This window comes from Passer domesticus, chromosome W (genome assembly GCF_036417665.1).
Source record: "Passer domesticus isolate bPasDom1 chromosome W, bPasDom1.hap1, whole genome shotgun sequence".
Lineage (NCBI taxonomy): Eukaryota > Metazoa > Chordata > Aves > Passeriformes > Passeridae > Passer > Passer domesticus.
In genome coordinates, this window is record NC_087511.1 from 7187696 (window position 1) to 7212504 (window position 24809).

The 24809-nt window shown below is 40.7% G+C and overlaps 1 protein-coding gene across 2 annotated transcripts in view; it reads right to left on the bottom strand.

Moving 5' to 3' along the window:
- Window positions 1–24809, bottom strand: part of LOC135289066 (guanine nucleotide-binding protein G(q) subunit alpha) — a 184312-nt gene that overhangs the window by 11830 nt on the left and 147673 nt on the right. For both annotated transcript variants that reach the window (XM_064402431.1, XM_064402432.1), the window contains 2 exons: window positions 15603–15731; window positions 14503–14632 (listed from right to left, as the gene is read on the bottom strand). In XM_064402431.1, the coding sequence (XP_064258501.1) occupies window positions 14503–14632; window positions 15603–15731 (259 nt within the window). The remainder of the gene's footprint in view (window positions 1–14502; window positions 14633–15602; window positions 15732–24809) is intronic.

Sequence of the window (24809 nt, forward strand, 5' to 3'; positions counted from 1 at the left end):
CAACCAAAACCAATCGGCCAGTAGACGATGATGATCCGGGGGAAAGACTGTCAAAGCCACTTCCTGATACAAAATCAAAAGTCAAAGCAACTGACACAAAATCAGAAGTCACTATTAGGTCCTTTTCCCTGAAGGACCTTCGTGGCCTAAGAAAAGATTACACTCAATGACCTGATGAATCTATAATTAGTTAGTTAGAAGATAAGATGAAAGAGAATCACAAGAAACTCAGAGAAGAGATTAAAGAGGGCTTTCTCAAAATCTCGGCAGTACAGATCAGAAGTTCTAGTACCAAATGTAGACATCCCCGAGATAGAGAGAGAAGGTACACCCCATGAGCTGAGTTGTGGTTCTTCCTGCGTGATCATAGAAAAAATATGAGGAGATGGGAGAGAAAATCTACTACTGCTCTGGCACAATGGGTGTTTGAATTAAAAGACAGCGAGACTCACAGAGGAAGTTCCACCAAAAAAGAAGCAGCTCCAGTAGCCCGTAGCCAGACAGCCAGATATGATGATGACATGTCCAATCCTCTTGAAGGAACCTCCGAGACATATGCCCAGAGAAAGAAGGATAACCAGGTTTAGAGGGGTCCTGCCTCTAGCCAGGTAGAGGCTAGGGAAAAACATGTTTTTTTAAATGTGTAGATTCATTAGCTTGGAACATCAGAACCACAAAAATATGAGGCCTTGGTCAACACTGGTGTGCAGTGCACATTAATCCCATTGAGACATGTGGAGGAAGTATCTGTCTCTATTGCTGGCATGACAAGAAGATCACAAGATTTTACTTTAGTAGAAGCTGATGTAAGCCTGACTAGAAATAAGTAGAAGAAACACCCTCTTGTGATTGGCCCAGAGGAGCCATGCATTTTGGGCATAGACTTCCTCTGAAGTGAGTATTTCAAAGATCCAAAAGGACTCAGGTGGGCATTTGGGATAGCAGCTGTAGAGACAGAGGGCGTTAAGCAATTAAACACCTTGCCTGGACTATCAGAGAACTCATCTGCAGTAAGACTTCTCAAGGGGGAAAAGCAATGAGTACCAATTGCCACTTCAACAATGCATCGCTGACAGTCCAGGACAACTCAAGATGCTGAAATTCCCATCCACAAGATGATCTGTAAGCTAGAGAGCCAAAGGGTGGTCAGCAAAACCCACTCACCCTTCAACAGTCCCATTTAGCCTGTATGCAAATCTGAAAGAAAATAGAGATTGACTGTAAACTATCGTGCCTTGAATGAAGTGACTCCACATTTGAGTGCTGCTGTGCCAGACATGTTAGAGCTCCAGTATGAGCTTGAGTCCAAGGCAGCAAAGTAGTACTCCACTATTGACATTACCAATGCATTTTTCTCTATTTCTCTGGCAGCAGAGTGCAGGCTTTAGTTTGCCTTCACCTGGAGGGGAGTGCAGTACACCTAGAACTGACTGCCCCAAGAGGAGAAGCACAGTCCTACCATTTGCCATGGACTGATTCATACTGCAGTAGAAAAGGGTGAGGCTCCAGAACATCCACAGTACATCAATGACATCATTGTGTGGGAGAACATGGAAGCAGTGGTATTTGAAAAAGGAGAGAAAATCATCCAGATTCTCCTAAAAGCCAGTTTCACCATCATGAAGAGTCAAGTTAAAGGACCTGCTTGAAAAATCCAGTTCCTGGGAGTAAAGTAGTAAGACAGATGGTGTCAGAATCCTACCTGATGTCATCAACAAGATCACAGAAATGTCTCCACCGACCAGCACGAAGGAAATGCAAGCTTTCTTAAGCACTGTAAAATTTTAGAGAATGGATATTCCTGAGTACAGCCAGATTGTGAGCCCTCTTTACCTAGTTACCCGCAAGAAGAATACTTTCCAATAGGGCCCTGAACAGCAACAAGCCTTTGCCCAGATCAAGCAGATCGCTCATGCTGTAGCCCTTGGCCCAGTCAAGACAGGACCAGATGTGAAGAACATGCTCTACTCTGCAGCCAGGAACAACAATGTCTTGTCCTGGACCCATTGGTAGAAGGTGCCTGGTGAAACTTTGATGCATTGGCATCCGTATGTTTGAGACTTAACACATGACAGACCTCCCATGCTTTATCAGCCAAACAGCCTGGTTTATTGTTTCCCACCACTTTTTATAGGCAATTCAAAAACTCCCGGTGCTATACAGACATCAGTCTGGTTTCTGCGCCTCCCCAGACTCTGAACCAATCAAATGCTTACAATTTAGGAGATTTGTTATTGGTTGGAAGATCTGTCAGTCAGCCTAGAGGCTAGTCTATGGAACTGGGCTGGATTTCTTATTTATAACTGGATTAATGCTAACTACAGATCAGCTTGCACTGCAACAAAACTCAAAGTGTACCACTAAGATTCTGGAGTCAAAGCTACAAAAGGTCTGGAGCCAGCTACACTCCAACAGAAAAAAAAATCTTAGCAGCCTATAAAAGAGTCCAAGCTGCCTCAGAAGTAATAAGCATTGAAGCACAACTCCTCCTGACACCCCAACCTCCAGTGCTGGGGTAGATGTTCAATGCAAAAGTTCCCTCTATCCACCATGCTACCAATGCCACATGGAGCAAGTATATTGCTCTCATTACACAGTGTGCCCATAATAGAAAACTGAATCACCCTGAGATTTTAAAGATAATTGCAAATTACCCTAAAAATGAAAACTTTAGTCTCACTGATGAAGAACAAAAACAAATACCACACGCTGAAAAAGCTCCACGATACAACCAACTGCCAACAGAAGAAACACGATATGCTCTTTTTACTGATAGTTCTTGTCCCATCGTAGAGATAAAACAAAAATAGAAAGCAGCCATATAAAGCCCAACATGACAGGTCGCAGAAGCTACTAGAAGAAAAAGTAGATCAAGCCGTTCAACTGACCCTAGACATTGCTGAAAGAGGGAAGTGGCCAAAGTTCTGCCTCTACACTGATTCATAGATAGTAGCCAATGCTCTGTGAGGATGGCTGGAGAAGTAGAAAAAATTAATTAGCAGCATAAGAGAAGACCAATTGAGGCTGCTGAAGAGTAAAAAGACATCATTACCAGAGCAGAAAAACTATCTGTGAAAGTTGACCATGTAGATGCCCACATCCCCAAGAACAGAGCTAATGAAGAGGACTGAAACAACAAGCAAGTAGATCAGGCTGCAAAGATAGAAGTATCAAAGATAGACTTAGATTAGCAACATGAGAAAGAGTTGTTCCTAGCTCGATAGGCTCATGATGCCTCAGGTCATCAGGGTAGAGATGCTACCTATAAGTAAGCACAAGACCAAAAAGTAGATTTAACCATAGTCAGTATTTCTCAAGTTATCCATGACTGTGAGATGTATGCTGCAATCAAGCAAGCCAAGCAGTTGAAATCCCTATGGTATAATAGGCAGTAGTCCAAATATAAGTATAGAAAGGCCTAACAGATTGACTACATCACACTGCCCCAAACATGACATGTGCTCACAATAATAGAAGCCACCACTAGATAGTCAGAAACCTACCCTATGCCTCATGCTACGGCCTGTTGTTGCGGTGTGTTGTCATGGTGTGCCTCAGTTTCCCTGGTTTCTTCCTGAAGTTTCCTTCCCCAGGTGGTGTGTCAATCACCTCTCCTTTCCCCCACCCTTGACCCCTGCTGGGCACTGTCTATCAACCCAGAAATTCCAGGGGAGCATCTAGTGATTCGCAGGTTCAAAGCATGCTCTCCACCCCCTGGGGGGCCATTGGCCCATCCAGGTGTCCCTCTCACCTGAGACCCCCTCCCCTCGTACCTGGTTGGTGGTCCCTGTGTTCCCTCCCCCTGTCCCCTGGGTTAAAAGGGCGAGCACACCATGCATGGGGGGCGGGGCGGGGCGGGGCGGGGCGGGGCGGGGCGGGGCGGGGCTGGGCGGGGCTGGGCGGGGCGGGGCGGGGCGGGGCTGGGCGGGGCTGGGCGGGGCTGGGCTGGGCTGGGCTGGGCTGGGCTGTTACTGGATTCAGAGGCCATGTGTCCCAGAATAAAAACTCTGGATTTACCCTCCATGAGGACTGACTCCTTCTTCACCATCGCCTTAAAAGGTTTCTCCAGCACAGGGAGGCCTGAGGAGTGACCCTCTTCTACCAACAAGCTCCAGCCGTAAGCACTGAAGCTCAGGGCATGCCTGGACTTGTCCCCATGTGCCCAGCTGCGACCCACCGGTAGCATCTCTGGGGAGAAAAGACCACAGGTGCCGCTATTTGGTTCAGCAGCAGGGACCAGACAAGCCAAGGCACGCCCCGTTCAGTAATATTGGTAAAATCCAATAGCCCATAACACCATCTTAGGTTTGAAAAGCAAGTCCTTTGGAGGCATGGTACCCCTGAGAGGATTGAGTCAGACAACGGGACTCATTTCAAGAACAGCTTTATCAACGCCTAGGCTAAAGAACATAGCATTGAGTGAGTATACCATATCCCCTACCATGCACCTGCTGCAAGGAAAGTAGAGAAGTACAATGGACTGTTAAAAACCACCTTGAAAACATTGGGTGGGGGATCATTCAAAAATTAGGAGCAGCATCTATCAAAGGCCACCTGGTTAGTTAACACCCAAAGTTTCACCAACCAAGCAAGCCCTGCCTAATCTGAGCCCCTATATACAGTAGACAGAGACAAGGTCCCAGTGGTATGTCAGAAGTTTATCAGGGAAAACAGTTTAAATCAGTTCTGCTTCGAGTATAGACAAACCGATTTGTGGGGTTGTCTTTGCTCAGGGACCAGGTTGTACATAGTAGATAATGCAGAAAGATAGAACAACACAGTGTGTACCTCAGGAAGATCTAATTGTTGAGTACAAACCATGCGTAAATATTACTGTTTGCTGAATGTCACTACCATTGTCTGTATATAGCTGTATACTCTCTCTATATATATGTATGTATATGTTTGTAGAATTAATATACATATGTATATATATATAGATATATTAGTTTTAGTAGTAAGTTGACGATATAAGGATAAGAAGTAAAATGTCCTAGGGTGACTTTATGATGCTTGGATCCCAAATTATCTCTTCTGTTTATGCTAGATATCAAGTTCTGCACCTTTAAGACTAGTTCAAAGAGCCAAGGGGGAGAAAAGAAGCGCAGAATTTGTTATCAGAAACTGCACTTGCTCTCCCACATCCTTCTCACAGACTGTGTTGTCTGCAGCACAGACAGAGAGTGGGAGAGGGCTCTCCTTTGCTTTATAGCTAGGTTTTTTTGCTAGCTGAGGCAGAGAAGTTCCTTGGACTGTAGTTTTTCCTTTGTCTTGAAACTGTTTGAACCTGCTCTAGACTAAAAACCCAAAAGAGCACCAGGAGCTCACACCTGTGGCCCACCGGGCCTGGGTCGCGGTACTTTCCAGCTCTGGAGAGACTGATGAGAGACTAAGAGAGCCGAGCTACGCTCCACGACAAGGACTTTCTGAATTTGCCATCTCTTCAAAACAGCGAGAAGTTTTATTATTTAGTATTATTCATTTTTATGCTTGTGAATACTTTGCTTCTTAAATACACAGTTTTTTCCACTTTTCTCCAAGGAAATATTTTCCCGAACCAGTAGAGAGAAGGGCTGCTTGAGTTTTGCTTTCTAGAGAGACCCCATTCAGAAGTTTCCTCACAAAATTTGCCTTAAACCAGGACAATCCTGTAGGATTTAGCTCTTCCATTCTGTCCCTGCAATTGCTACCTTCGGGTGGGTGGTCTTTCCAAAACTGAGCCCCTCCTTCAGAAGTATATAAAAATATTTATCAGGTTTTTTCCCTTTCCCTGTTGTTATAAGGAAGGTAGACAGGATTTTGTTAAACACATATTAAACTCTAAGCACTTTTAAAAAACTCCCAAAAGCCATCACTATAAACCTGAATTTAAAATGTTTTATTGTGAAAAACTATTAGCCTCTTGTTTCTATTGAAAAGCTCACATGAATAAAACCTCTTGCTTTTTGTAGCTTGATAGAATCAGAAAGTTTAAAAGAAAGCAGAGGCATAACAAAAGAAGCAAAGAGATGAAATGATATATCTTAAATACTGATAGAATACTAATAAAAAGTAGTGGACTTTTAATGAAAATATTACAATTTGAATGTATGACTTTAAAGACTTTCTGTTAAACTTGTCATTCATATTTACAATGAGGAACAAGTGCAGTAAATTTATTTTGGGCTAGCTGATAAATATTCAATTTCGGCCTACAGGATAAATATTAGGAGAATTAATTTCTTACTGTTATGAATGTCTTATTTTTGAGCAACCTGCTTTAGCTGACCTTGTTTAAACAGGCAGGTTGGACTAGATCATCTCAAGATGCCTCTTCCCACTTCAAGCATTCTGTGATTCAGCAAAGTACTTAAGTCTAATTCTAACTGTAAATATGTATGTATTTCTGCAAAACTGATCCTTTGCTTATCATTAGACATAAGAGGGAAATTGTGTTGTAAGGTGGTCTGTTAGGAATTGAGTAGGAAAATTGCATCATATGCACATCTGTTGCTGAATAGCTCTTCCCAAGAGGGAACCTCCTACATTCTTTGCTCAAAGATACTGGGACACTTATATTTGGAGAATTTTCCCTTTATTTCACCATAAATTACTCATTAGAAAATTAGGAGCAGGAATTTACAGTTTATTTCCAGAATCAGAGTTATCATACAATACTACTGGTCCTACCCAATGTAGAGTTTGACTACATGGGTAGCTTCAGAGTAAGGGTTAGGTCTATCAACGATAAAACACCACAGTTAGATGAGAGCAGTTACTTTTATAACCTAAGAGAACATAAAGAGTGTGACTGTAGCAGGTATACTGATGCATTGCTGAGACCATTAGTTACCACTGAACAACCAACGGTCACATATTTAATCTATTGAAATGTAAACATCTGTAAGTACTCTCACTCATATCCCACTGAAACACCACTGAAATGACAGTAGAATATTATACCAGAAGTGTGAGCTGAAATTAACCTCTGAAGTCCATCTAGTCCAGCCTTTCACTCAAGTATAGTTATTAACAACACAAGGCCAAGTCAGTCATTGCTTTGTCTAGGTAAGTCCTCCAATAATGGAGATTTCACCACCTCCCTGGGTTCACTTTTCCAGTGCTAAACTAATCTCCAAGGGAAAGCTGTTTCCTACAAACACATTAACTACCTGTTTGTACAGCTGAAGAAATATTAACTAGTTCTAGAAATAGAGATGGGATAACAAGGAATATAGGGAAAGGCCTCTATTGGGGATCTGACCTTAGATGCAATGTGAAGGAAGGTTTGCCAAACCAAGCAAGACAGTATGGCTATGTGGAGAAGACAGGAGCAGTGGGGAGCAGGCAGTATTTAATACCTTGTTCAATCTCTAGCTCTGATTTTATGAGCCAGCTCTACCTCACAAAATTGCTTTCAGCAAAAGCCTATTTCATCTGCAATGGAAAATCACAGAATCACTAGGTTGGAAGAGACCTTAAAGATCATCAAGTCCAACCCATGCCCTAATACAACCTCAACTAAACCATGGCACTGAGTGCCACATCCAAACTTTTTTTAAACACATCCAGGGATGGTGACTCCACCACCTCCCCTGGCAGATGATTCCAGTACTTTATCACTCTTTCAGTAAAAAACTTTTTCCTAACATCCAGCCTAAATTTCCCTTGGTGCAGCTTAAGACTGTCCTCTCATTGTCAGTTGTTGCCTGGAAAAAGAGACCAACCCCCACCTGACTACCACCACTTTTCAGATAGCTGTAGAGAGTGAAAAGGCTGAAGACAAAAATTTGTGAATAGTTAATGTACAGAAATGTGCAGCTGGAGCTGGCTCAAGGTTTCTCAGTGGCTGACAGCCTTTCATAGCAGTTAAGCATATGTCTTGACTCTACCTCCTCTTGGGATTTCTATCAGTTGAACACCGCTGGAACCAGGAGGGGAAGCTATACTTGTTCTTTTCTATATATTTTTTGTCTTTGTCTCTTTCTCCTTCTTCTTCTAATTTATTCTTCTCAGAGTTTTGAATAACTTAAAATCCGATGGGTTTGGAGTTTGCTTAATTGAATGGACTAAGTTAATGTTTTGTGAACTGTTTTATGCTAATTGAATGCTGCTTTAAACTTTTGCCAAAGTTCTCTGATTTTCTGATGCTGCCAGTAAAGTTTTTTGTTGCTGTTTTGGCCTTTTGAGGATATCTTGTTGGTATTTTTTCTGTGCATGAAAAACTGTAAGCCCTTTTAAGAGGCTCATCAAGTGAGTTTTTGGGGCCTTACATTTGCTCCAAACCAGGTGCAGGCCCTTGCATTTGGCCTTGTTGAACTTCATGAAGTTTATATGGTCCCAGTTCTCGAGCTTGTCCAGGTCCCTCTGGATGGCATCCCGTCCCTCACCACTCAGCTTTGTCATCTGCAAACTTGCTGAGGGTGCACTCCATCCCTTTGTCTATGTCATTAGTGAAGATATTAAATAGCACTGGTCCCAGTACAGCCCCTGAGGGACAGCAGTTGTCACTGGTCTATATCTGGACATTGAGCTGTTCACCACTACCTTCTGGATGTAACCATCTAGCCAATTCCTCATCCAACAAATAAATGAGCCATCAAATCCATATATCTCCAGTTTAGGGAGAAGAATGTTGTGGGGCATTGTCAAAAGCCTTACAGAACTTCAGATAGATGACATCTGTAGCTATTCTCTTGTCCACTGTTGTAGTCACTTCATCATAGAAGGCCACTGAGTTGGTCAGACAGGACTTGCCCTTGGTGAAGCTGTGCTGGCTGTCTCGAATCAGGTCCCTGTCTTCCATGTGCCTTAGCATAGCTTCTCAGAGGTTCTGTTCCATGATCTTCCTGGCATGGAACTGAGGCTGACAGGTTCACAGTCATTGGATCCACTTACTGCCCCTTTGGTCTGTCATAAAGGTGATTTTGCATTTCTGGAAGTGATAAGACCTATAATGAGCCAGGAGCCATTCACTCAGGTCCATTACTGGACCATCCTGGATGTACAGACTGATATGTGTACTGGTTCTGGCTGGAATAGAGTTAATTTTCTTCATAGCAGCTCAGATGGTGCTGTTTTGGATTTGTGACCAAAACAGTGCTGACAACATTTTAGTTATTTCTGAACAGTGCTTTTTCAGCATCATGGCCTATTCTGCTTCTCACACTGCCCTGCCAGTAAGTAGGCTGAGGTGGACAAAAATATGTGGGAAGGGTGAGGGGAGGGGGATGGGGGACATTCAGTGTTATGACATTTGTCTTCCCAAGTAACTGTTAACACATGATGGAACCCTGCTTTTCTGGAAATGGCTAAACATCTGCCCATCAATGGGAAGTAGTGAATGAATTGCTTATTTTGCTTTGCTTGTGTGCACAGCTTTTGCTTTACCTATTAAACTGTCTTTATTTCAACCACAACAATCTGGAATAATCCTCCTGCTATATTGCTGTTTACTGTAGTTGTTTTACTTGTACTCTTGTTGGTTATTCCATGCAAGCTTGTCTTTTGAATATGCTGTAGATATTGTTCTTAAGGATAGTCATAGAATCATAGAATCATTTAGATTGGAAAAGACCTCAAAGATCAAGTCCAACCATTAACCCATCACTGTTAAGTCCACCACTTAACCATGTCCTTAAGCAGCATGCCTATACATCTTTTAAATACTGCCAGGGATGCTGACTCAACCACTTTTCTTGGTACCATGTTCCAGTGCTTGACAACCCCTTTGATGTATAATTTTTTCCTAATGTCAAATCTAAACCTCCCCTGGTGCAACTTCAGGCCATTTCCTCTTGTTCTATTGCTTCTTACATGGGACAAGAGACTGATACCCACCTCGCTACAACCTCCTTCCAGGTAGCTGTAGAGTGCAATAAGTTCTTGTCTGAGCCTCCTTTTGTCCAAACTAAACACCCCCAGCTCCCTCAGCAGCTCCTCATAAGACTTGTGTTCCAGACCCTTCACTAGCTTCATTGCCCTTTTCTGGACATGCTCCAGCACCTCAGTGTCTTTCTTGTTGTGAGGGGCTCAAAACTGCATGCAGTACTCAAGGTGCAGGCTTACCAGTGCCAAGTACAGGAGGATGATCACTGCCCTAGTCCTGCTGGCCCTGCTATTTCTGATTGTGATGGTTTTGGCTGGGCTAGAGTTAATTTTCTTCCCAGTGGCTGGTATGGGGCTGTGTTTTGGATTCTTGCTGAACACAGGGTTGATAATATAGAGATGTTTTTGCTATTGCTGATCAGGGCTTACACAGAGCCAAGGCCTTTTCTGCTTTTGTACTGCCATGCTGGCAAGGAAGTTGGGGGTGCATGGTAGGTTGGGAGGAGACACAGCTAGGACAGGTGACCCAAATTGACTAAATGGATATTCCAGACCATATGACATCATTCTCAGTATATAAAGTGGGAGGAAGAAGGAGAAAGGGGGGGGATATTTGTAGTGATGGCATTTGTCTTCCCAAGTAACCATTATGTGTGATGAGGCCCTGCTCTCCTGGAGATGGCTGAATATCTGCCTGCCCATGGGAAGCATTTAATTCCTTGTTTCACTTTGCTTGTGTGCATGGCTTTTGCTTTCCCTATTAAACTGTCTCTATCTCAACCCATGAGTTTTCTGGCTTTTACCCTTCTGATTCTCTCCCAGATGTCACTGGTGGGGGAGTCAGCGAGTGGCTGCATGGGGCTTGGTTGCTGGCTGGGGTTAAACCATGACACTGACACAAGCCAGGATGACATTGGCCTTCTTGGCCACCTGGGTACACTTCTGGCCCATATTCAGCCAACTGTTGACCAACACCCCCCAGGTCATTTTTTGCCAAGCATCTTTCCAGCCACTCTTCCCTAAGAGGTCCACCAGAACCTTGCTGGTTGGTATCCTAACTTGCTAATTCTCTCAGGTGCTGGTGAATGTTAGGAAGGGAACTGATTGTTGGATTTGTACATAGCATACTGCATCTGTGAACCATTCCTGTGGTAGGAATGCTGGTATTGGTGGAATTGTGGGGCTGTGCATGTAAAATCTTTGTTAGATATTACTCTATTTAGGCTAGTCTCTCAAAAACTCACTACTTACTGCCACTTTGGTAAATCATAGATCAGAATTCTATGCCCTCCAAAACTTTATGGGCTATCATCTGTCCCATGAACAATGACAAACCATGCAGCAGGATTCATTTTACACCATGCAAACCTACCATGCCAATATTGACAATTGCCTGAAAGACACCACTTGCTGCTGTGACCTTATCAAAATAGGTACCTCTGGCCTATACTGGCTGTGCAGCATCTGTGCCATGACAATCCTCTCATGGAGAGAGAGGAGGTCTGTGCACCCAGACTAATTGTGCCTGCAATGCATGTTGAAGTAAACCTCTTCAGGACCCATGTCCATAATTATTCTGATGCCCTGTGACATTGGTGTGGTTTTAACCCTTTAGTAGAATGAGGATGCATATTTCACCAGCTTCCCTGGACTCTCCTTCCTTGTCTAGGGGTCTCTGAGCTGGAGAAAGCAATCATCAATCTCTCTGTTACTCTGGAAAATATAGAACATGTAAAAATTTATGCCATCCAAGCACTGCAGCAAGAAGTTGCTTAAGTACCACAGACTACTGTACAAAACCACTAGATTCAGAGTACTTGACAAAATAGCATTTGCACATTAGTAAATACTACCTGCTGTGTCTGTGTCAGCCAAAATCTATGCCTTTAGACTGACCTTAAGAAAATCCAGGAAAAACTAAAGCCCTTGCATCAGGTAGCAACTGAAGATATTCATTGAGGTATTGGCAAATTGTGGTCATGGCTTACCTCTTGGTTCCCATATCTCAGGGCATCTGCCAAAATATTTTGGCTATAATTTTTGAAATTATCTACTTTGTCATTATTTATGTTTTGTTTCATATCAGTGGATGGGGTTGTGGACTGTGTTATAAAACATTTTCCAGTCATGTCAAGCCACTCCCTGACTGGGGTTGGGGCCACTAGATATAAACAAAAGCTGCTTGTAATCTCTTTCACAGCCTCTCATAACAATTGGGAAAATGCAGTAGCAATTGTGGCAGGACATCCCCCCTCTACCACAAAAAAGCTTATCTGATATCTGCTCTGTCCATCAGCTGGTGCATAGCTCTGGACATTCTCCCCCGTCACATGAATTACTGAGGGAGGTGAGATCCCCAACTGATAATAAACATCCTTTGCCTTGAGAGCAAGATGTAGAGAGATAAGCCAGGAATCCTAGACTGAAAGGCACTACTTTTACAACTATAAAAGCTACACAAATTTTCACCGAGGTAGAAGTCTACACACTCCCTGGAAATGCAGAGGACTTCTTCCTGAAACTTGGACACATCTTTGTGGTTACTTTTCTGGAAACAGAGGAAAGGATCCTATGTGTGCCCCATCAGAAATTGGATGGTAAGATACATTGAATCCTAATCTATACTATTTCTTTGCTAGCTGTAATAATAGGTGCCTCACTCGTGCACTGTATTTTTTATCTTCTAGTAGTGTTTCTTTTGTTTATCCTGTGTAGGAAGTAATCAGTAAAAGTCTTATGTCTGTTAAATTTGTGTCTATTAAATAAATTATTAAATTTGTAATAGACCGAATGGCTATGATTAAGAACCCACGAGCAAGAGGGAGCTGGGGTGCAGGCCCCTCCAAACAGAGCTACTGCCAGAAATCTGAGTTAAAGGCAGGACTTGTTTAAGCTCTCCTTTCCATTCGTAACAGTAATCACCTTCCAGATGTCTGCACAACTGATACTTGATAGAGGTGATTCTACAGTGCCTGTCTTGTGATACACCACCTTTCAACCTCTGACTGTATAACATACCCTGCAGGTGTTGGAACACCAACCTCACCTAGATTATTATATAACTAGCAACCCATCAAAATAATACCCTTGCCTATAACTCCATGTCAAATGATGATTTGAGAGAATCACAGGGTGGAAGTGACATCTTGCCTTCTGACACCCTGTCCCTTAACCAATACTGTTATCTTAGACAGTCTGCCAACACTCTGCCCCTGACCTACATTGTCAAAACTCTTTTCCACATTTAAAAGGCATTTGCATGATTGGCTGTTTCTGCCAGATGACCATGACATCAAATGTCCCTGGCAATCCACCAGAGCCATGGCATTGCTTATGATCCTGTACTCACTATTGGTGATTGGGTGAGCTGCTATATGGGGGAATTGTTATTCATCTTTCTTACTTTCTCAATAAAGCTTTGTTTTATGATGTATTATCAGACTCCATTACTGTTTGGCCCACAACATCAAATATATGTCTTACAAAACAAAATAAAAGCATTCTGATACCTTCCAAGTTAAAAAAATACAAAAATAAATGAGAAGATCTATTCACTGTATAAGCAACTGAAAATTATTTCTTTGTAACAGCTGTATTTTTAAGGAGATGTCTGATGATATAAAGACTGTAATGAGATTTCTTTCTTTTATGGGAAAAGTATAAATTTAAAAGGTCTCAGAACTCCTAGTCTTTTTTGAAAAAAAAAATAATATTGAAAAAGTTGAGAATACAATCATGATTGCCCTGGGACATCTGTTTTACCTTGGTATGTCAACCCTTCTCTTAAATAATGAAATCAACATATATATACAGTCATGAAGAACATTAAAATGTTTTCTTTTTTTCACCTACATTTTGTAAATGAATGCTAAAAACTTACATAGAACAGTGCTGGTGAGTAACTCATGTAAGTTTGATGAATAATGGGAATAGTCTTTATGAAAGAAAAAGTCCAAATATTAAATTTCCCCCCTACTTTTTAAATTGTATACATAACACTGGGTATTCCTGCACTTTTCCTACTTAGTTCATGTATCAGCACCCATGAGGTTTTTACTTCTGTTATCCTTTGAAATAGAAACACAAGTAGGAAATATAAGCCAATATAAATCCTATACTTTAAGTCAATGGAATGAAGTTTACTACTTTAGGGTCTGTTCTAGCAAAGAATATATGAATTTTGTTTTAATTCCCATTGTATTTTTATGGCTCTGCTACACAACATTAACCATGCAAATAGCTACAATAAGAACATTTCTCTACCATCAGCTATTCCACCTTTAACACAAAATAGATGGGTTCCACTGACCTTCCATGGAAGAGATCAGTTTGTATCATATTACTTGAAGATTAGCATCTTAATCCATGTAGAACTTCTCATTTCGTTCCATGAAGTCACATGCAACTGCTGGTCGATATTTGGAAAACAACCAAGACTGGACAAGCCAGCCTGCTTTGAAAACGTCCTAAAAGGACTAGCAACCTTCTGTTTTGCTGCTTAGCATGAAGTATTCAATCTATCATTAAACTTTACTGGTCAAAAAAAATTAATATCCAAATAAACATGTAAAAACACACACACCAAATCTCTCTACATAGTTGTGTTTTAATCAATTTGCAAATAAAATTTAAAATTAATTTTAGATAAAGTATTTTTTTCTGAAAAACTGGTGATTTATGCTAATGCTTGCTTACCTCATTGTCGGACTCCACAAGCACTTGATCATATTCACTAAGAGCTACTAGGAACATGATAGATGTGACATTTTCAAAGCAATGTATCCATTTTCTTCTTTCTGATCGTTGGCCTCCTACATCCACCATTCTGCAAAATTAACAATGATTGTATCAACTCCACAAATACCTTTGCAGATAAACATACAAACACATGAAACACTGAATTCAAGAATTTAGTTGAAAACAATTTGGTTCTTCTTAAAACTGTTACCATTCATATTAAAGACTAATGGAATGTGTTGTAAATAAATAAGTTATCATATTTGCTCTTTAGTTTGATGTGCTTTCTGAATTTAAATTATTATGGGTCTCAAAGCCCTCAAATTTCTGTTATTCAAAACACTTATGATTTTGAGTCACAATTCTAGAATGTATGCTCTGTATATTCAGCAGAAATGCGTCCACAGAATTAAGTTGGTGGCCTGCCATTCTCCCAAGAAATTGCAAGTCAAAATTCCAAATTTGTCTAAGGCTGCCTAATTTTAAGAGTATAAATAGCATATAATCTGTATTTACTGAAGTTGTTAATAGCCAAAATAGAAACTCAAATTTGCTCGTAGAGTGTACTCCAAATTTATTATGGATCTCAATGTAACTAGACACTCAGGTGTCTAATTTCTACTTGTAACTGCATAGTTATTCTTTAGCAATTGTATTTGCCCTCAAAATGATCTGTGGGGGAAATTATTTGTAAGAATGGCATTAAATTTGCAAAATATCACTTCTCTATAAAAATCAAGTACAGAAGTGGTACCTTTCCATTTCATAATTATTTATAATAGTACATTTGTACTAATTTTATTTAAAAATTACTTCCAGTTTTTCTATCAATAATAACTACCTTCACAAAAAGACAAATCTATCTCTCATCCTCTTTACACCTTTCACAACAGCTGCTAATTATATATGGACAAAAACCTGAAAATAAAATTAACACCAAGCTCAAATTTTAAAAAAGTTGACCAATTTGTACATTTGACCAATATCTTATACATGGTATTGCTAATGTAAAAGGAAACAAAAGAAACAAAGTAAATGGGTGTTAAACTTTTTTCTACCTGAAAATGACGCTTTGTAAGTCAAATGGATATTCAATGATCCCTGTTGTTGGGACTCGAACTCTAAGCACATCTTGCTGAGTTGGCAGATAGGCTGAATCTGCTATGCGGTCCAAGTCGTTAAGGTAACTATAGATGGGAAGAAACAACAGGAATGCAAGACAGTGAGACCATAATCCCACTGAGGAAAAGAGAAAGGTAGCCTTAAGAAATGAGGTGTGGGATAGGAAGAAGTACAACAGGAAAAAAAAAAGCAATAATGACATAAAAGAAGAAAGGAGTGCTCCAGTCTCTCTCTTATTTTTATTATAATTATTGCTATTATCATTATTATTATTAATAATGTTATTATTATTATATGTTACTTTGTTTCATTAATCTGTTCTTATCTGAACCCATGGGTTTTACTTTTTTTCCCTCCAATTCTCCTTCCTATCCCACTGGGAGAGGGGAAAATCAGGGGAGTGAGTGAACTGCTGCATCATACTTAGTTGCTTGCAGTAGATATAACTTTTGATTATTTTATCAACTTAGAGGGAATTAAACATGTTTCTGACAATCGGTCTGAAAGCTTTGTCTGCATCAGCAATACAAAATTTCATACAAAACTCTAAAATCAAGAAAATCTCCTTATATTTCTCTTTAAAGCTCATGTTCCCCCCAAAATAATATAATTTTTTTTTAATCATCAGTGGGTAAGCGTGTGTATCATAAGGATTGTCATCAGGGTATTTCTGCTCTACTGCACCCACTGCTTTGTATCACATCTGAATATTTTGGAATATAGCAGAAATTGATTTTCTCTTTACTCATGCACAATCTTCCCAAAATGCCAGTAGAACAAATCAACAGACATGCTCAATATCATTAAAATGACTTCTGTATTAACTGTGTAAGAGTATACTTTTATTTTTCTAGAACTGCATACACATTTTCCATTAGAAAGAATGGGGTAATGGTGTATTTTTTTGAAAGTAACTTATTAGGTTGACAGACTATTTCAAAATGCTGAGCAGGAATATGGAAAGTAGAAATGAATAAAAGTGGATATTTATATAAAAGGAAAAGATTACTGGAATACTATTATAACCTAAATGCACACTACCAGCACACACAATTTTCAAATATTATCATAGCTGTTACAGTAATACAGAACATTTAGAATTTCATTTTTTTTAGAAAAGCATGAAATAGTTCCAGTTGGAAGAGACCTACAATGATCATGTAGTCCAACTGCCTGACCACTTCACTGCTGGCCAAAACTGAAAGCATATTATTAAGGGCATTGTCCCAATGCCTCTTAATCACTGACAGGCTTGGGGCATCAGCCACCTCTCTAGGAAGCCTCTTCCAGTGTTTGACCACCTTCTCAGTAAATAAATGTTTCCTTATCTGAACCTCCCCTGATGCAGCTTTGAACCATTCCTACACCTCCTGTCAGTGGATTCCAGGGAGAAGAGCTCAGCACCTCCCTCTCCATGTCTCTTCCTCAGGAAGCTGCAGAGAGCCATGAGGTCACCCCTCAGCCTCCTTTTCTCCAAACTAGACAAACCCAGAGTCCTCAGCTGCTCCTCACAGGATATGCCTTCCAGCCCTTTCACCTTTCAGCCCTTGGTGGTCCTTCTCTGGACACATTCAAAGACCTTCACATTCTTTTTTAATTGTGGGCCCCAGAATTGCACACAGCACTCAAATTGAAGGCCCACCTGTGATAACCCGTTGATAAAGGGTTTATCATAGTTTTGGTTTATCATATTTTATAAGTCTTTATTATTGCAATGAATTATATTCAAGGCTTCTTCATATCAAATTGGATCAATGAGTTGAGTGGATCAATTGGTGATGTAAATGATTTTCTCTGAGTTCATTAAGAGAGTGTGAATATTTCTTTGAGTTAGCCAGTCCAGCATGGGAGGAGCATATACATGGCTAAGCTCAATACAGAGTATAAGAACTGAGTATAAGAACTGAACAACTAGCAGAAGAATATTGAGGAGAGCAACAGGCTTGAATTTGTTTCAATCCACATATTCCCTCCTGACACCTGAGAATGCCTAGCATCCTGACAGTGAGCACATAATAGAGAACAGTAATGACAATGACACTAGTATTGTCTCTGGCACAAGCAGCAGCTTTAAATGAAAACATCAACACATCAAACACCTTTTCTAACTGCAACTGTGCAGGCCAAATTCTCACTCCAGCTGCTTCTAACTACACCTTTTTCCATAAGTCACAGTCCATGCTTAACTCTTGCTCTTGTGCAATGTCTCCATGATCTATTGCTCTGAAAATTATTTGAAATAGCAAAGAAACACTATGGAAATTGCTCAAATTAAGACAGCTTGTTTGACTGATACAGACTGGGGTGTGGGAAGTTTGTAACCTCCAGCAGGGAAGCAGGATGGAGTTACCTTTTCCACTGGTTTATTTGCAACCAGAAGAGGACATTTCATTTAAAAGATATATAACAAAATGATAGGGTTACGTGAAATGTCTTTAGAATCTCTGAAATCAGACTACTCTGGTTGAAGAGTAAAAGTGAACACTATCAGAAAATGAATATTTTTATTTATTTTTTGTATCATTACTTATTAAAGACAATTCACCATGGCTTTTAAAGCACTCATCTACTGCAGTTCTAATCAAACTACTGACAAATACAGTACTCATGTGAGAAAACGTGCTGTCTTGGTTTAAGAAAATTTAAAAGGGAACACTCTAAAATGAGTTCTTTCCCTTTGTTTTAACCAATCCCTTTCCACCAATAAGGAGAAGCAAAATACAAATAGATATAAGTGAAAAAATAACAGTTTACTAACAAGCAAAATGGCAATAGGCAAAAAACCTCAGTAAATAATCACTAGATACAAAATTGCTAAATCTCACAAACTCCCAGAGAACAGACACCTAAAATGGTGGAAATTCCCATTCCAAAATGGCTCCTGTCATTGGCAAACACATGTGAGGAGACAGGGAAAATGGCATCTGACCCTTCCCCCAAGATGTCAGTCTTCACAGGTGATCACATGGTCTGGGACACAAGGGGGAAGGTTGGCAGAAAACCCTCCCAGGAAGGTAGGAGTTTGCAGAGCAGTTCTAGTGGCAGATGAAGACTTGCATGTGTGAAGTAAGCACCGCCTCCTGCTGCTTCCTCCTTCCACCTGCTGGACGCCACTGGTGTTGGTGCTGCTGTCCTCCTCACTGCAGGTGTGTTGGGGAAAAGGAACTGGTCTATTGGCACGGATGCAGGGTGACCTAGCCCCAGGGACTGAGGCTCGCTTTGCAAAATTCACTCCGAAACAGTTTTTGATTGTGAAATGCAGTTTTTCTGAGTGGCTACTTTTGCAAGCCCAGAAAAAAACCCAAAAAACCACAAAACAATCCCCTCAAAAGCAGAGCCTCCACCTTCAGCAAATGCTTCCAGGAGAGAGAGACATCTCTGCTTCCAGGCTCCAACTTAAAAAAGGACCGCGGCAAAGTTCTTCCTCCCCCCCCCCCCCCCCCCCCCCGGTTCTGTTTTCTGGCTGCAGGGTCTTAAAAAGGCACTAACAATTTTTGGGCTCAGACAGATATGGAATACAATAGCATTTTGGGTTACCCGTGACATGTGCACATATAAAAATTTTAATCACATAACAGGCATGCATAAGAGATTTTAGGATAAGGGTCTAACTAAAAAAAAAGACAATACCTAGATAAAATTAGAAGCCCTTAGAAGCTTTACCACATACATGCATGCACAAATTCTGCAATCAGATTTTGTGACACAACTGCTGGTTCAGTATACACAAGAAGTTGCTACACACATGCTCTCTTTCAAACAAACAAGGAAATTGTCATAAACATGGACTTTCACAAAAAGTGTTGCCAACAATTGCCAAAAACATGTTTTATTAGTTTGCTAACTTCAAAATTTAAAATTATATTACAGATACAGATCTTGGAAACATCCTGAGCATTGTCTTAAGGTGGTGTCCAAAACCAGATAGTCACTATTATTACTGAGGAATCAGTTATACAGTTAGCAGCAACTGTGCAAACAATTTAGGGCAGAACTACATGGCACTAGGATTTTATTTTTACCACCTGCTAAGAAATATTTTATTTTGATGAGACATATTGTAGTTATGACCTCCCACCCAAATGGTATGTACTAAGCTAAGCATTATACAAAGGAACAAAACAAAGCAAACAAAAAAAATTGCATAAAGTTACTTTTAAAAAACCTCAGTAACCTAGCACTGTGTAAATTTACACTACATACCGAGTCTAAGAAGTTAATTATAGCTACAATTACTTTACTTTTGTAAAAATTAATTTCTCTGGCTGCTGAGGTAATGTTCTGAGGTTGCTATCACAACAGGCAGAAGGTACATTACCAAAGTAATGTGTATGTAACAAGCTGCTGACAGTATCTATTTCTTAACATCAGGAAAAACTGCTAAAGTATACTTGGGATCTGCAAACTAACCAATCAGAAAAAGAAGAAAACCCTTTGTTTCTTAGTCAGTGTTGGGAAAGAAGCACTTACTTTTAATGAATTATATATTCCCTGTGACAAGGGCCAAAACTTCAATCAGCCTTCAAAGAAGTTACCAGGCTATTAAGGTGCTAATAATACCCTTGAAAGACTTTCAAAGGAACTATCTGTCCATATTACAAAAAGAAAAAGAATGTGATAATAGACTAATTAGCTTTGCATTTTCCCATATTTTTCTCATCTAGAAAGCACACAGACAAGTGAAAAGACTACTAAACTTAATAAAAAAACTCATAAGGATAGTAGAACAGAACAACATTTTACTCTTACCAAATAAAGGGAGCAATGTAGACTTGGACAAGTAGATAAGGCTGACAAAGCAGGAGTCACGCAAAGCAACGGTATTGCACTTACTCAGGAGTTGGGGTCAAGGAATGGCCACCTAGAAATTAGGACATTGGACATTGAAGACCACCAAAGAAGACCCCAAAAGACCATATAAGGACTTCCAATAAGGGGTGCAACTATGTAAAATAAAGTAATGCATGTAGATCAAGTAAGCAGAGATAGCTAATGAATATGTAACCAGTGTGTGTGATAAAAACTGTTTACCTGATGCTCAGTGTGCTCAGTTAGAGGAAGGATCCTTCAAATACCCCTCACTGAAATAAAGAATGCCTGCTTTCTAATACTCAAAACTGTGTTAGCAAGTTTCTGTCTGACTGATTTCGGTATAATTTTCTGGCCCCCAGATGGGACATTCTGCCTGATCTCCTGTGGATACAAGTGATCTCTGGATCTTCATGCTGGCACCAAGATTTCCTGGAGAAGACCACAGTTCTTCAGACCACTCTGGGACACAGGATCACATTCAGTACTAAGGCATTCTTTTGGGAATCCTGACCATATAAGGCATGTGGATTTTCCAGCATGTTTGGTGGATTATTTGGTATTCTGGAATTCAGTGATTGACTTGGTTTTATCGATTGATCTATAATTGTTTTAATTGTTTTGTATTTGTACTTGTACTGTAACATTTTGTATCCACTATTTGGAGATGGATGGGTATCAGACAATAATTTTGAAAAAATTCCCACTTGGTTGCATTTTGTGACATTGGAGAAAGATTGATGGGCTCCCTGGGAGAACAGCTACCAAGGAGAATGTGATTAAGTATTGCAATTAATAGTGGCCATTGTACAAACTAGACTCTGGAGAAAAGTGGCCACAAAATGGAACCTTCAAGTATAATATATTGTTACAGTTAATGTTGTTTTTAAGATGGGAACAGAAATGGGATGAGGTTATGTATGCTGATATGTTTTTCACTTTGTGGAATCATCTGGAATGGCAGAAAGATTGTGGCTTGGATCCAGCCCACTCAGACCCTTTTAATCTGGCTCTTGAAAAAAAGAATCAAGGAAATGGGTTAAAACATTGTTGGTCTATGTGCAACATAAGAAAAATTTGTTCTAAACATCTCCTCAAAAAGGAGGATGATTTAGATCTTATGGTCAGTCCTAACCACAGATTGGATGAGGAAACAGATAATCAGGTTGCCAAGACTGATATTAAGGGGGAATTGGCAAGTCTAGAAGAGAAGATAGAGAGGATGGGGAGGATGTATCAAGGAGCAGAGGGTTTTAGCCTCATTTGCAGGAAGAACTAGAGCTAAACACAGAGATGTGATAGTAGCTCCCCTCCATCAGACAGTAGGTGCAGACAGTCCAATCACAGTAAAAGTGCATTTTTCAATAACGTACCTTAAAAATTGGAAGTAGATGGCTAGCACCTACTGAGATGACCCAAACAAAATGGCAAAAGCATTTGAAATGATGATTAAAACTCAGGATCCAGACTGGAAGGATACAGATACTATGTTAGAAATGTTGTTTCATAGTATGGGAAGAGATGGTTGTTAAAACCAGTAGGAGGTTGGTGGAAGAGCAAATTTTGATGGGTAATTTGCTAGGTACATTGGATATTAATTTTCCCACCATGGATACCGGGTGGGACCCTAATGTGCCCAGGTTTAGAGAGACATTAAAGAGATACCAACAATGGATACTATGTAGAATTAGACATGCCATGCTAAAGGCTATCAATATGTAAAAATTATTCAAAAATTAAGCAGGATCGCAAGGAATCACCTACTGAATTTTTAATCCACCTGAAAGAAATGGCTCAAAAGTATATTAATATCGAACCTGAAACAGAGGGAGAAACTCAATTAGCCCCCATATTTGTGTGGCAATCATCATGTCTTGGCTTTAAAGACAGGTGTTTGCCAAGGAAGGCAGGAACCTCCCTTGGAATGGAAAATGTGACCCCCTTTCCTCCAAATTATTATAACTTTGAAATTATGATGCTTTCAGGCAAAGATATGGAAAAAGGAATAACAATTCTTTACCAGAATATATCTATATATATAATAAGGTAAACAACAGCAACAACAACCAAAACCAGAAACCCAATAGCAGCCTTCTATCAGCTGTCAAGCACTTTCCCCTTTGGTGTAGTTATGGCCACAGCCAGCAGGAGGTGCTGTTGGCTCCTGGCTGGGCAGGGCAGGTGCGATGATTCCCCATGGCTGCAGGGGGCGCTCTGGTGATAGCTCAGCTGCCTCTCTCCACATGGCCAATGGCAGGCAAGCCGGTGGGAGAGATAGAAAAGGAGCTTCCTTTACAAACCTACAGGGGCAGCTGGTCTCAGTGCCCCTCCAAAAGGCATAATGGATTGTAGCAGGAACCTCAGAGAAGCAAGCTGGAATGGCAGAGGCAAGCAGACCCCAGGGTAGCAAACAAAATGTAGCAGAAACTCTGCAGCCATGTCAGGAACCATGTGGGGTCAGGCAGACACAGGGTGCTGGGTAAAGTGTAGCAAAAAGCCTGAAGCAGCATCAGAAAAACAGCAGGGCTAGGCAGTGGCAGCTGGACTTCTGCAAGCAGCTGCCACACACAGCTGGGCGATGCACCCTCTGGGAAGGGGGAGGGGGTTGGAGTCCCCTTCCCAGTGAGGTCAGGTGTTGTAAAGGTCCCAGTTCAACAGCTGCTCTTGCAAGTAGAAGCTCACCCACAATAAGTAGAAGCTGTACAGGTTGAGAACTCCGCAATGGCAGCGAATCCTCTGGGCAGCAATGATGCCCTAAGTTTTAGCTTTCATATTTTCCAGCTTCTGTACTGCATTATTATATAACTCTGAACTTCATATAAAATGTTAGCAAGTTCTCTTCACAGTTTAGTTAGACAAAACAATGCTTTTCCAGCCTGAGAACCAAGGACATCATTGCAGCTTCAAGCCAAAAGGTATAAAGAACAGCGAATTAAGGAGAGCAAACTGGGAGGATGGGACTTCATGACCTGAAGCTGTAATTGGACAATTAACCGCAATATGTAAATGACCCAAAACTTATAAAAGTCCATCTTGGTCCATCTTGGGTGGAGCCACAGCTGGGCTCTTGCACTGCCCAAAGTGTATCCTTTAAAGGCCTTTTTAATAAATACCTAGTTTATTCCTTTAACACTGTCTGGCCTCTGTTCTAGGTAGCTTCTTTAGGCATCAGCAACAGTCCAGCACCAAAAAACGTACCTCTCCACTCTGATCCCGAGAGCGAGGGAAAAAGGAGCCAAGCCCAGCCCCTCACCTCCCAGCCAAAATCTCAAGGTATCTCTGCCCTTCCCAAGAGAAAGCCCCTCAGCTGTGAGAGTGCAGTCAGCTGCACCCCTCGCCCTCCTCCTTGGCTACATTTTGTGTCTCTTTTAAGTACTATCGTTATCATCTCTTAGGCAACATATGGGGCAAAATTCCCTGAGAGAAAAAGAAAAAAAAAAGAAAAATCCTAAATCCTAGCTTCCAACACCTCAGGTGATATCAGAAGGAAATTACAAAAGGCTCAGGGACAAGACCAGTATGATTTTGGGAAGCTGTTAGATGTTGCTTGGGGAGTTTATCAGAATAGAGAAAACCAGCAAGAAATAGCCAAACAAAAAGTAGTTGCAGTTGTGGAAGCAATTTCCAAAGGAATAGTGTCCCCAAGGAAAGGAAGGGGACAAGGGCAGAAACAACCTACCTTGAACCTCCCTGGGAGACTTGGTATTAATCAATGTGAACATTGTAAGAAAAACAGACATTGGAAAAGGGATTGTCAGCAGTTGAAACATAAAAGCCCCCCCACATGGCCATAACCAATGAGGACTGAGGGGGACTGGAGGGTTCTTCCCCTGCAGAACCTCTGCTTATAGCTAAGCTGGGGAATGAGGAGGTAAATTAGGTTGAATTCTTAGTAGATACAGGAGCTAGTTACTCTGTACTAAATCCAGTTTGTTGGTGCAACAGGGAATTGTGAAACTCAGCAATTTCTCAAGCCCATTGATTAGGAAAACAATGGATGACTCACTAGTTTTTGTATCTACCCAATTCACCAAAGCCTCTCCTTGGGAAAGATTTATTGGAAAAACAAAATGCTGAAATCAAGTTTTAAAATGGCAAAATACAAGTTTTTATTCTATAACCTAATTATGTGGAAGCCTTAATTTTTGCACTACAGTCTCCAAAATCAGACATGATCCATCTGACAGTATCACTTGAGGATGCAGTGATTTCGATAGTCTGGGCTGGAGAGGCTCCTAGGGGATCCAAAAGAGCAGAGCCTGTAAAACTGAATTGAAATCTAGAGCAGGACTGGCAAAGCAAAAGCAAGACCCTTTGAAAATAGAAAGCCATAA